The sequence below is a fragment of the Leptopilina boulardi genome, unplaced genomic scaffold (assembly GCF_019393585.1).
Source record: "Leptopilina boulardi isolate dan_hultmark-lab unplaced genomic scaffold, ZJU_Lbou_2.1 LbouV2_193, whole genome shotgun sequence".
NCBI classification, from domain to species: Eukaryota; Metazoa; Arthropoda; class Insecta; order Hymenoptera; family Figitidae; genus Leptopilina; species Leptopilina boulardi.
In genome coordinates, this window is record NW_026137744.1 from 1,731,195 (window position 1) to 1,746,101 (window position 14,907).

Sequence of the window (14,907 nt, forward strand, 5' to 3'; positions counted from 1 at the left end):
GATAATTATATTTATCAGGCTTTCTTTCATGTGTAAAATAAAGGATGTCTTTTACTGAGTCACTTTTTGTCTTGCGAAAAACGGAAAGATATAAAGCTATATTTATTTCCCGTTAGATATAAGCTTTGTTGAAATAAATTTACGTAACTAAGACTAAGCTTATTTATTAAGGATCTTCTCCCAGCTGCCATTGTTAATAAAGATCGATTTTCTTAAAATATCCTTCAAATTTTAACCTTGAAACTGACGGAAAGCCACTATAGTGCCTTTAACGTTAACAACAATGTTTTTTAAATTATCACTGTAAAAAGAAAGGTATTAATTTAATACCGACTTCAGTTACTAAATTGTTATTTGTTTCTATTTTGATACCTAAAATCGGTACTGTTTTAGTACTTTCTTTTTACAGTGTAAATCTTAAAAAAATTTTAAATTATTATGCTCGGTATAGAATCTAATTGATTTTAATTTATTATACTTTAAATCTTTTATTTCTTCAATATTATAAAAATTTTCGAATAATAATCAATTTGGTTTTTCTGAAAACTCACCTGAGAAGGTGCTCCCAATCCTGACATTGCTGCAGCAGATTGTTGTGCTGCTGCAGCAGCAGCGGCTGCCATACTTGCTGCCGAAAGAGAACCATACGCTGCTGGTCCATAATACGAACTCATTCCTGGTTGACCCATTCCTCCAGCCATGCCTAAAACAAAAATAATTATCATCGATTATTTTTTTTGTCTATTATTAACGTATAAAAAGAAAAACTTTACATTTGTGAAGAATTTTAAAATTATACATAAAAATTACATTTATTAATATGTAATACACTCAAACCTCAGTTATTGAGACACAACTTTACTTCGTATTTATCAATAATTTAAATTCAATTGTATCATACAAACAATTAATAAATATATAAGATGTGTTAAAATTTTTTTGTTAGTATTTTTTGGGCCTTAATGATAGGATTTATTATAAAAAAATTTATTAACCTCATTGTAAAAACTGTATATATTTTCCATTTATATAAAAAAATGATAATAATAATTTTTTGGTACACATATGTATAGAGATTTTCACACGTCGCGTTGGCAATTTGTTTGATTGAGGGAGAGAGAAATAGCGGACAGACGAAAAGAATAAGATGATTGGCGTTGAGGTCTCCAAGATTTATGGTCGTCAAGGATCGAAAGTTCAGGAATTGTGTACAATATAATTACATACAAACTCACACACCCGCAAGATCGTGTGTTTGAGGGGCATGTCAATGAACATGCTGCGCGAGAAAAGGCTGATGGACCCCTCGTTAGCTTATTGTGTAAATGTCGACTTGCAAAAATAAAATATTGACTATTCAGAATTCACGTTGCAAATGATCAGTATTAGTTGACGTGTCAAAATTATTATCGAAAAAAATCTTTCGATTCTCGTTCCATTAGTATATGAGGAGCTGGAAAGTAAAACTCGCTCTCCGCTCGGATGGACTCCGTAGAGCCAGTCAAACATTTGAAAAAGTGATGAAAATTGAAATTAAAAATTTTGAATTTTGAAAAGTACTACATTATAGGAAATTAAAAGGCGCATCTTTTTTTCCTTTGAAATTTTTTTATAAAACGAATATTTTAGTTTCTAGAGACCAAAAACTGAGAAATTTAAATTGTTAAATTTAATTAAGTTTTAAAACATAAATCATCGTATCTCCGACAATTATTAATGAATTTGATTCAAATTTGAGATGTACACGTAATAGGGTCTACTAAAGGCGACAAAATAATGAAAAATTAAAAAATCATTAATTGTTTAAATTTTTTTTAATAAAAATTGTGACCAGTTGATAATAACGTTTTCTTACTTTCATCGACAAAAAGTCTGCGGGGAACTTTGTAGTTTAGAAAACTTCCAGTGAGACATTTGTTTATCACTATATAAGGAAGTTTTCTGTAAAATATTAAACCAATTCATTGAAAACTTTAAAAATTATTCAACTTTTAAGAAAGCGCGGTCGACGCGCAAGTAAGTCCTAACGCTATTCGTACAGACAGCTGTTCCGTGCATGAAATATAATTAGATTTTCACATTAAAGTATAAATTTCTTTATTATTATTATTATTATTATTATTGCCTATTCAGAATTAAAGTTTGTTGACAATTAATACTACAATGTTCAATTCTGTAATTACCATGTTATTTTATTGAACAAATATAATTTACAAATTTTTTGTCATTTTGAATAAATGGAAAATTATATGTATTTTAAAAATGATGCTAATAATACATTTTTTTGTTATTATTTATTAACAAACAGTTCAACAGTTTCTTTGTATATACATTGTTAATGTTAAATTTTTTTATTACCTTATATTTACTAATTTTTTTCAAATTTTTTTTTTACTATTTCACTTAATTTCGATACATACACTTTATAATGATGATACTCTCTAAATTTGAATCAGCGATAAGTATACCACTGTTACCAATTAGCGTATATACGCTGAAAAATCAGTGAATTTTCACTAATTTATCAGTGCATATACGCTGATTGGAATCAGTGGTATACTTATAGCTGAGAATCAGCGAGATTTCGCTGATTCAAATTTAGAAAGTATATAAAATAATTTTATATGTAAATATGATTGCTTTTTTTATCAATATAGTAAATATCTTATTAACTTTCTAAAGTTTATAAAACTGAACAATCCTAAAACCAAAATTTTATTTTATATAATTAAAATTGAATTAAAAAAAATTTATTTTACAGAACGTTAATTTTCCATTTATTCAAAATGACAAAAAATTTGTAAATTATATTTGTTCAATAAAATAACATGGTAATTACAGAATTGAACATTGTAGTATCAATTGTCAACAAACTTTAATTCTGAATAGGCAATAATAATAATAATAATAATAATAATAATAATAATAAAGAAATTTATACTTTAATGTGAAAATCTAATTATATTTCATGCACGGAACAGCTGTCTGTACGAATAGCGTTAGGACTTACTTGCGCGTCGACCGCGCTTTCTTAAAACTTGAATAATTTTTAAAGTTTTCAATGAATTGGTTTAATATTTTACAGAAAACTTCCTTATATAGTAATAAACAAATGTCTCACTGGAAGTTTTCTAAACTAAAAAGTTCCCCGCAGACTTTTTGTCGATGAAAGTAAGAAAACGTTATTATCAACTGGTCACAATTTTTATTAAAAAAAATTTAAACAATTAATGATTTTTTAATTTTTCATTATTTTGTCGCCTTTAGTAGACCCTATTACGTGTACATCTCAAATTTGAATCAAATTCATTAATAATTGTCGGAGATACGATGATTTATGTTTTAAAACTTAATTAAATTTAACAATTTAAATTTCTCAGTTTTTGGTCTCTAGAAACTAAAATATTCGTTTTATAAAAAAATTTCAAAGGAAAAAAAGATGCGCCTTTTAATTTCCTATAATGTAGTACTTTTCAAAATTCAAAATTTTTAATTTCAATTTTCATCACTTTTTCAAATGTTTGACTGGCTCTACGGAGTCCATCCGAGCGGAGAGCGAGTTTTACTTTCCAGCTCCTCATATGTATATATATATATATATATATATATATATGAAATTGTTCAATGGGTCCAGAAATTGTACAAGTATTTCAATAGATTTTTAATTAGGTTCAATAAATATTTTCTATACGCTCCACGAGACAAGGGACCTTATGTCAAAAAAATTTTAGGTTATTTTTCTGATTTTGTTATCAAAATTTTTTTTCATTTACCTTGTTATGAAGGTAAACTGCGTTAGTAAACTTAACCTAAAATTTTTTAAGTCCCTTCTCTCGTGGATATCTCTACATATATTGTATATTTAGGCACCCAGAAAAATGTTTCTTTGAATCAAAGAAGTATTTCTTTAATATAGGGTACAAAAAAAATGTTTTCTTTAATTTAAAGAAAAAAGTTTTTATTCTTAATAAAACTTTGTTTAAAATTAAAAGAGTATATCGCTTTAAATTACACAAATTTTTTTTAAATCAAATAAATTTTCTTTAAATTAAAGAAAAAATTTCTTTGACACTATATCAAAGAAATAATTTTCTGGGTGGGTGCGATTCTACAGAAAATTTTTGAGAGAATAATTTTTTTTTTTTTAAAGAAAATAAAATTTTAATTTCTTAACATCTGCAAATGACATTTTTGTCTAAAGATAATAATTCAATGAGATATTTAGATGATATAATACAAAGAGATGAAAATGCCCTCTTTTTGGAGAATATTTTGTAATTTTTTGGAAGGTGTTTCACCTTTTTTTTTTTGAAACGTGTTAATTAAATTAATTGGAGATTAAGAGAAATTGAATATAAATTTTTTTTATTAATTTTTCTATGAAGACACAGAAGAAGAGTGTGAGAGTGCGCATCTGTTGAATCACAAACGCACCTTATCTATTACGAATTTGTCTAACATGTTGGATTACGTGAACAGATGTTGGATGAATCGGTCTAGTTCCGCACACGTTGTCAGTCCCCTTTAGTTTACATAGATTTTGTTTGACGTTCCATGTCTATTGTTTTCATTGTTTTCACTTCATTCTGGGCTTACGTAAACTTGAATCTCACTTTCAGGGGCTTGGCTGCTATTAACGTTTTCAATAGACCTCTGTCAAAACCGATAAACCAAAACGAACTCTTTTTCCGGCCTCGTCAACTTATTTTATATCAAGTGTTTAATAAAGAAATCTCCATCGATATAGAAAAAAATTTAACCCTTTTCTTGAACGAAATTATTATATATTATTAGTAATATAGATATTTTCCAAAATTATCGTTTTATTTATTATTTATCACAAAAAAAAAAACAGGGAAATACGCATATATTTGCATTATATCGTAAATTATACACAATCATACAAGGCTGTCAATTAATTTTCTTGATTTCAAAATTGAAGGCGAAAGCGTTTTTTTTTTCTTCTTTAAATTACAAAATCGTAAAATTTATTGAATTTAAATATAATTCAGATTTGCGTATATATGTATGCAAATGGCGTTATTTTAAGATCAAAATGTTCTGATGTTGCGCGAAGAGGGTCGTGAGATAAATTGTCTAGGAAATTATCTTCGCCAAGTTGCTCTCAGAGATTCATCGTTTGTATGCACGCAAGCATAAACTTGTCTGAAGCTCATTATTTATCGAATTGTCTTAATAGGATATTTGTATATTCGAGAATCTACTAGCTTTTGTCCCGTAAAGTTGCGCCTTATAATTTTATATATAAAATATACAAGTAGTCACGTAATTTCTTCATATATGCCATACAGTGAATAACCATTTTTACGCATGTTAAAATTAATTAAAAACTTTCAACCACATGACATGGTTCCATTATACATATTATATAAGTCGATCACATAAAATGCTTGACATATACTTTTTTTAGCATATATATACATTCAGGAAACATGTATGTATCAATTTTTTTTTTTTTTTATTTCCTTTTCAATTCAAATAATTGGAAATAATGAAAATATCTGAATATTGAAATAATATATGATTTGATAGTATTTTGATGTTATATTCAATATTTTCTAATTTAAAGTTACATTAATGAGATTGTAGCTTTTAATACTTTTTTTTTTTTTTGTTTTGAATAAAGTTCTCTTGTAAATTAGAAAATGTTGAGTGTGAAATGACAAAATGTATTAATTCAATTGGTATACTGAAAAATGAAATAAAATCAATGAATATAAAAATTGACAAGTAAAAAATATAAAATTTCACAGAGAAATAAAGGCAAAAGTATTATAAAGATAAAATAAAATTTATGTGAATATATATTGAAATGCTTGTTAGAATGTAATTGAGGCAGTTTTTTTTTTTAAATGTTGTGTCTAGTTTGTTTGCGGTAAATGTGGAAAATAATAAAAGTGAATATATATATATATTGTCGCGCGCGCTCTCTTCGTAGGTGTATATTATCGACATCGTCCGGAGAAGAATAATCAATTTCCCCTCACGTGTTCAAATCACATTATGATCATTAATCTCACAATTTATGCAACTCGCGCCCACGTGAATATTTTGCCATTCTATATCGAATAATACTTCTCTATAGTCGTGAAAGTATATACGGAATTCATCGATAAATTACAGATTACCAAATAAATATAACTATAAGGGAATAATAATAATAATCACACACACATATATATATATATAGAAATAAATTTTGAAACTATGTATGAGCAATTGTTCAGAAATTAGATAAACATGTTTATATTTATAATATATACAAATAAACAGAAACTGCAACACGTGCCACTTGATTATTTCGAATTTATCAAATGTTATTTCCTCAAAGGTGACATTCATCGTATAATGATAAAGACTAAAGTTGGATTTTCTTATCAAAATCATATCCTTGAGACATAAAAACACTTGGTTTATTTATTTATTTATTTTTCTTGAAGAATTCTCAATATTTTTGATTGAATGGAAATTTTTATAGAAAATCGACGAATGTATAGAGAGATAATTTGACGAGTTTTATACTACTATATGGGAAATGAAGAAATAAATAGTGGATTGAATTTAATTTTTTTTTTTATGTGGTTTTTCTATGGAACACATGTCGTTTAGTAAAAGATAAAGAATGGCAAGGACTGTCACTATAAAACTTTCAAATGTCCGAAGAGAATTTAACTACCACATGTAGAAAGAATCTGGTGTGTGAAATGCCGTCCAATATGAATATCAAAGCATTTCGCTTCTGCAAACGAACGTTTCCCGTGTCCGTTGTTCGTTTGAGATAGTTCAGGTTTTACTCGTTAGTCAGGCTTATAATCCTCGTCTTTCTTTTTTTCTTTTATTATTATTATTTTTTTTTTTTTAACCAAAAGGGGTTTCTTTTATACTTTTATATCTTTGTCAAACTCAAATCGTAATATATCCCCCTATAGATGTATATATAAATATATATATAATAAAAGAAAATCTCAAATTGTGATAAATTTACTCATTTTCTATTTAAAAAAAGTTACATCCTCATTGTTTTCTTTTGTTGATAATTTCACACAAAAGACTTATATTCTTTAGAAATGGATCCGTTTCAAAAAGTGTTAAATCAGTGAAAAGAAGACAATTTTAAAAGTTCATCATTAAATTTGTGTAGTCTAACAAGAAAAAACATAGAAATAACTGATTGTTAATTAATATAATTTTTTTCAAAGCTGGTTATGAATTTGAAACAGGTTTTTTTTTTTTTTGGCTATTTATAATTGATTCAAAATTTCACTCTAAACGAGTTTATAATGCGCTCCTTGAAAAATTATGACCTCTTTTTTTTGATGCACACTCAAAGAACCATTTGTTGTACACTTATTCTTTCTCGTACTTCTCCAATCTGTTCAGGTCTTTTGGTTCAATTTTATTTTGAGAAAAGGACTTTCAAGTGCCTCTTGTGCGTATAAAAATTACCCAACAAAAACAAGTTTTTATTTTGTATTATAGAGGAAGTATATATGTATATAAACGATATTAATATCATTTTTTGAAAAGACTCACCGGCTCTGAGTGCATCCATTGGCACACTGGGATAAGGGATGCTGTAGGGGTAGCCTTCTTTCCTAAGAGTCTTTGGCTTTCTTCTGGGTCGATACTTGTAATCCGGATGCTCCTTCATGTGCATGGCTCGTAACCTCTTTGCCTCGTCGATAAAAGGTCGCTTGTCATCTTCGGATAACAGTTTCCATTCAGCGCCTGCGCAACAAAAAAGATATGCCAAATTAAAACAAAAAAAAAATGGTTATATTCTCTTTGCATATGGATATTGAAATATAGTCTTTTTTTATAGAGAACAACTCTTTAATTTTTCTTCTTTTTAACACCCTTCTTTTATTTGAATTCTATGTATATATAGTCTTTATTTATACGTTTTCTCGAAACAATAGCACGTCATTACAGCGCGAGTGGAAAATTTTCTTTTTCACACTTTGACGCCTTAATAAAGTGTAAACTGCCGCACAAATTCTCTTGTTATTCAATATTCATGTATATAAATTGTATAAATAAGAACTTCAAAAGTTTCAAAATATATTGTTCAATTTTGTACCACAAATTACAATAGTATTTTTTTCTACATAATAAGATCTTTTCTTAGAAGACGAAAGAAAAAATTCTAATATTTTTTTGTTGTTTTAAAATTTGCGAAGGGTTTTTTTTTAAAAAAAAAAAAAAAAAAAAAAAGTGCATTTTCAATTAACTTAAATATGCTCGTGGGATTTAATCTCGTAAATTGCCAAAGGCATTTAGTAATTACAGATTCAAGCATTCAAAATATTTGAAGGTATCTCGCTTCTTTTTCCATTGTGGGCAGGTTTTTGTTCTGCAACGCGCGGTCCCAAAGGGCAAACAAAGAAGGGTCGTGACGAGGTTAAGTAGCAGACAAGAGACGAAAAAAGGGATCAGAGACACAGGAGCAGGCAAAAAAAAAGTACTTTCATATGTATGAAGACATTAATTTATAGTGAAATTCTCATTAGACTTGTATTTTGTGTCCCCATATCACCCTTTTCTTCCAATGAACAAAAAACACTTGTTCACAAATCATCATTCTTTACTATTCACGCTTCTCCTTGGTGACTTTTAAAAATTATTAAAAAAAAAAAAAAATAAAAAAAAAAACTACAATACAAAAAAAGTATAATAATTTTTTCTTCTTGATAAGAAGAATTTGGAAGAAAAAAATAAAAGTTTTTGTAAATTTAGGTGTATGAATTCGGTGTACGTATAAGTTGAGGTTGGACGAAGAGACCATAGTAGTAGTGGCAAACAGGCACCGTGAGTTCCGTGGACCGATTGTTTCCCCAAGAATTAATTACCACTTGTTGTGAAGCGCTGAAAACAAAAGCGAGAAGTCTGGCATCTAGCGACGAGCGGAACCAACCTGAAACTCGCGTCTCAACGTAACGGAACAGAACACAGAACAGAGAGAACTCAACTATACTACTGTGTACAGAAACGTTACCCAGACTCCTGTACCATGTTGTGAAACAATAGAAACAAAGGAAGTACCGTCGAACGTAACAAAAGCCTACGACGTCGTCGGTGCCCGTATACAACGTCTCTAAAATCAAAATCGTCCAACTCCCCCTCTCTTCTTGCTTTCCATTCCACTTCCCATTGCCCTTTCTTCACTTTAGTTGTTCTACACACTATATATTATGATATTTCGAGAAAATATCCCTATAGTTTTCTCAGAAGTCTTATTTTCATTTGGAAAAAATTACAATTTAATTTTTAAAAATTATTTTCTTTCTCTTTTCTATACACGGAGAAAAAGAAGTTTAATAGCGAATAATTTTGTTGCCACTGAAAAAACTTTGACTCATTTTGAGTTGGATATATTGAATTATGAGTAAGCGACAAACTTCATGTTACTCAACTCTCTAAATCTGAATTAGTAAAAATGTTTACTAATTTTTAAATTAGTGACTCACTTTTTGCTTTAAAATTAGTTAAATTTTACTAACTGTTAGTAAAAGTTATTAATAATTAGTAAAATTTTACTAATTGAGAAGCAAAACGTGAGTCACTAATTCAAATTAGTAAACATTTTTACTAATTCAGATTTAGAGAGAAAATAAAGTTGATCGGAATTTCAAATTTGTTGGTTGGCATCATTTATAAAGTGATTTTGAATTACAATTAATTTTTCTAATATTTCAGAAAGATTTTCTTTACCAGTACGAATATTTAGTAATTTTTAAGTAAAAAATATGATTTATTATCCATCGAAATATTAATTACTTTCATAATTTTTTTTCAAATTTAGCGCTACTATTTAATTTGGCAGTACCGATCGAGCAAAAGCAAAAAAAAAAATTGAAATTTGTTCTATACAAAAGACATATATTTTGGAACCAATTTTCCAGTAGCTGATGGAATAAAAACTATAAAAGAAATATTCTTTCTCTTCTGTTTGCGCGTTTCACACGTACAACAACAACAACACCAACAACAAAAGTAATGTGGACAATAGTAATTTTGATGAAAAACGATTATTCGCAGTGACACAATTTTTTTTTCAGAAAACATATAAACAAGAAAATATAATAATTCTATTTTCCCTTTTTATTCCCAACCGAGGTATTCATTAAAAAAAAAAATAATAATAATAAAAAAGGAAGCTTTTTAAGCGGGGTTCGGTTTTTATTTTCGTCGTCTTGACGTTGCAAAACCATTTCATTTACGACTCGAGAGAGTTTTGTGTCTTTTCTAATGGAAGCTTCGTGTATTATGAATGACCGTGATCTTTTTTTTCTCTTTTTTTTTAAACATCATGAAAGGCGCGCAAAATGTAACAAAAGATTTGAAATCTCGGGAAAGAATACGATCTACTTTTATGCCACAGTTGTCAGGACTTCCACTCGTTTTTTTACATTGTTTCTCGTTTACACTAGAGAATCAGAATTTGCGCACGTAGAAACAATGCATTATATATATATGTTGGGTTATATTTTCCACAGAATAAAACACTATAAATTGGTTAAATAAATATGTAAGATTTATTTAAATATAAAAGTATTCGTGACAATTTGTACACAGATTTAAACAAGAAACTTTAGTAACGCAGTTACTCAGCTGAAGGTTTCTTAAAGACTAAATTACAAATCATACCTGGATCTTGAGGGTGGCAAGAGTAATAAAAATACGGTTCCTCAGCTACAACATTGCTAATAGGTAACCAGTGAAAATGAAGGAGAACACAATATTCAAAATACATAGAAATATTATTTTCAACACTCCCACTTATTTTTAATGACCTGATATACGTAATTGTGTTCTTAAGAAACAAAATTGCTGTTTTGCTATTGGTTTAGTAAATATGTCAGCTAGTTGATCTTTCGATTGAACATATTCAATTTCAATTTGTTTCTTATCAATCATATCGCGTATGAAATGAAAACGTACATCAATGTGTTTTGTTCGTTTATGATGTTCGGAATTCGCCGACAATTTTATAGCTGCTTGATTGTCAACAAGAATTTTTACTGTTTCACATTTTACATTTAATTCGTTTAAAAAACAACGCAACCAAACTGCTTCTTTTGAACCATAACATAAGGCTACATACTCAGATTCTGCCGTAGACAAAGAAACTATACTTTGACGCTTACTAGACCACGATACAGGTGCTCCATTCAACATAAAAACAAAGCCACTTCTTGATTTTCGTGTATCAAGGCACCCAGCATAGTCAGAATCAGTATAACCAATTAACGAACCTAAGCTCCCACTGTTTCCAAATATTATACCATAGTTTATTGTTCCTTTCAAGTAACGCAAAATTTTCTTTATAAATTCCCAATGTTGTTTACCGTAACAATCAAGAAATTGGCTGGCATAATTAACAGCAAATTCAATGTCAGGTCGACTAAGTCTAGCTGCAAATAAAAGAGACCCTATTACTTCGCGGTAAGGAATAATCGCAAATTCAGTGTCGTCTTTATTTATGGTCGGTTTACAAAGGTATAAACCCGGCTCAGCAGGTATACTACTACATTTTGCATCCTTCATATTAAACTTCTCTAAAATTTTTCTAATATAACCTTTTTGAGTAATTTTCAAAGACTTATTTTTACGATCTCGCTCTATTTCTAAGCCTACAAAATCACACGCATCATCAACAGTAATTTTGAAATAATTTTTCAAAACGTTAAGCACTTCATTTATTGCACACATGTTTTCACATATTAAAAGGCCATCATCCACATAAAGAGCTAAATACACGGTGAATCCTTCTACTTTTCCTACAAAAACACACTTATCACTTTCAATATTGTTGAAGTCAAATCTTTGGAGAAAATTAACAAACTTTTTATTCCAACATCTTGGAGATTGCTTTAAACCATATAAGCTTCGTTGGAGTTTGTAAACAGAATCACTATCATCTTCTTTGATGTATCCAGGAGGCTGTTGTAGATAAATTTCTTCTTCGAGTTCACCATACAGGAAGGCTGTCTTAACGTCAAATTTCTTTATTTCATAATCTCGATCTGCTGCAATTGCTAAAAGTATTCTTATGGATTCATATCTGACTACCGGTGAAAACGTTTCAAAGTAATCAATGCCTTCACGTTGAGAAAAACCTTTTGCTACCAACCTGGCTTTGTATCTCTTGATATTTCCATAAGAATCCGTTTTTGTAGCGTAAACCCACTTGCAACCAATTGCACGTTTACCTCGTGGAAGTTCAGTCAACACCCATGTCTTATTTTCTTCAAGTGCTTGAATTTCCTCATCCATTGCTGTCTTCCAATTTAGTACATTATCACTTGCAATAGCTTCATGATAAGACATAGGAATTGTATCGGCGAAATAAGCAACTGGTACTCCATATCGATCTGGTGCTTGTATTTGACTTCGATCTCGTAATTGTCTTCTGTGATGCTCTCCATTTTCTTCCACAGGTGCTTCTGCATTAATTTGTTGCAAAGGATCTTCATTGATAGGAACATTTTCAATATCTTCTGATTGTTGATCAATATTAAAATCAATATCCATTTCAAAAGTTTTATTTTTATCGGAATTTTCAGAATAAATATTATTTTCATTAAAGTCTACATCGCTGCTAATATAAACTTTATGATTCTCATTATCCCACAGTCTATAGTTCGAGGACTCTCCATCATAACCTACGAAAATAACCTTTTTGCTCTTTGTGTCAAATTTTCTTCTATTTTCCTTTGGTACATTCAAATAAGCGTCAGCTCCAAACACTTTTAAGTGTTTTACCTGTGGTTTATGGCCAAACCATTCTTCATAGGGAGTATTCGATCTTCCTTGTTGTAAAATTCTATTTTGGATGTAGCATGCAGTATTAATTGCCTCAGGCCAAAGTTTACTATCAACCTTTTTTCCTAATAGCATAGTTCTGGCACTTTCCACAATCGTCCTAATCTCACGTTCAGCTCGACCATTTTGTTCGTGTACATAAGGCGATGACAATTCGTGTACAATACCATTTTCTTTCAGGTATGCAGTAAATTCACCCGAAATATATTCTCTTCCATTATCTGAGCGAAATATTTTTATTTTTTGTCCTAACTGTGTTGAAACAGATGCTTCAAACTCTCGAAATTTCTCAAAAACTTCAGATTTATGTCGCAAAAAATAAACCTTTCTAAAACTTGTGCATTCATCCTTAAAAAGTACAAAATATTTTGAACCGCGTGGAGACTCTACGTTTATTGGCCCACAAACGTCGCTATGAATCTTTTCACCAGGTTTATACCTTTTTCCATTATTCGAAACATAATGAGATTTACGCGATTGTTTGCCCATAACACATGTTTCACAGAAAAAATCTAATTTAGCACTTTTTGAATTACATATGTTAAAATTCTCACAAGTATTCTTTACTGCGCGAATATTAACATGACCCATTCGTTCGTGCCAAAGCTTCAATTTAATTGCTTCTGATTCTAATTTAACAATATTACATTCAATAGGCAATTTAACGTTAAATAACATTCTATACAAAGTTTTATATTTAACACCAATGGATGATATCTCACCATTCGCATCGCGTATTTCGCATTTTTCCCTATAGGCGTGAAAGGAAAAATTATTATTGCTTATTGTACCAATCGAAAATAGGTTACGCTTTAAACCCGGAACTAACAGTACATTTTTGAGTTCTCTTGTTTGTAACATACCATTTATTTCCTCTTCAATGATGATTGTGCCCTTACCAGTTGCTGATAAAATCTTGTCGTCGGCTACTTTAACAAAATGATCTTCAATGGTTTCGTCGATTGATGTAAAGAAATCACTCCTAAAAGTCATGTGCATACTAGCTCCAGAATCAGCAATCCACACATCTCTGTCTTCATCACTTGTGTTCGAATAAAGAGCAATAATGTCACAAATATATGCTGTTGCTGTCTTAGTCACTTTTTCACTGCTTTTATCAGAACTATTGTTGTCATTTTTTTTCGGACACTCGCGCACCCAGTGACCAATTTCCTTACACAACATACACTTTGTTCGTTTTTTCAATTCCTCAATCTTCACCTTTTTTTTCTTTTTATTATTTAAGGACGTTTTTTGAACTTGAAGCGCGAGCACTGACACATTATCGTTTATTTCAGAATTTCGCTTGTCTTCTTTAATCAATCTAGCTATAAGATTAGATTTCTTCTTTTCCGTTTCGGAAGTACAGTCCCATGCGATCCGGAAGAGCGAAAAACTGTTTGGTAAGCTGCTAATAATTTTAGAAATTATTGCTGTTTCTGAGACTGTTTCTCCAGCATCACTTAATCTTTTACATATGGTTTCCAATCTTTCAATTTGGATAGCCATATTTTCTCCTTCAGTCATTTTAAAGGAATAAAATTGTTCCCATGCATTTTGCTTAGCATCTACACTGCTATCGCCATACAAATCTTTCAATTTCGTCCACATTTCATCAGGTTTGGTGCAATTAATTAAATGTGGATGCAATTTCTTTTCTATTGAAGAAATTAAAATCACAGCTGCTTGTGACGATTTCTTCATCCACTTTTTCCAGTCCTCTAAAGCGTTTGCCTTATTTGGTTCATCTTCTGTGCCATTTACAAAACCTGTGAGTTCTTTTGCTTGTAAAAGAAAAGTAACTCCAAACTTCCACATGGAGTAATTCGTCCCATCAAGTTTTGTAAAATCTAAAATTTCCTTATCAGACATGATTTTGAGAAATTTGCTATTCAGACACTTCACCAATTAAACAAAAAACACTTCACTTTTAGTACACGCTGATTGTCAAGCTTGAAACACTTTTCACAAATTTATAGTCTGGCGCAGTGGAAGCGTGCTGGGCCCATAACCTGTTGGGTTATATTTTCCACAGAATAAAACACTATAAATTGGTTAAAT

General features: G+C 29.7%; 2 protein-coding genes across 3 annotated transcripts in view; one reads left to right on the top strand and one right to left on the bottom strand.

Annotated features, from left to right (window-relative positions):
- LOC127277947 (peroxisome biogenesis factor 1) overlaps nt 1-14,907 on the top strand; it is a 363,271-nt gene that overhangs the window by 187,558 nt on the left and 160,806 nt on the right. The gene's annotated exons all lie outside the window — the stretch shown is intronic.
- The window catches only part of LOC127277956 (transcription factor Sox-19b-like), a 37,753-nt gene that overhangs the window by 6,634 nt on the left and 16,212 nt on the right, over nt 1-14,907 (bottom strand). The window contains exons 3-4 of the mRNA XM_051299418.1: nt 7,555-7,749; nt 552-703 (exon numbers count right to left, since the gene is read on the bottom strand). Of these exons, the coding sequence (XP_051155375.1) occupies nt 552-703; nt 7,555-7,749 (347 nt within the window). The remainder of the gene's footprint in view (nt 1-551; nt 704-7,554; nt 7,750-14,907) is intronic.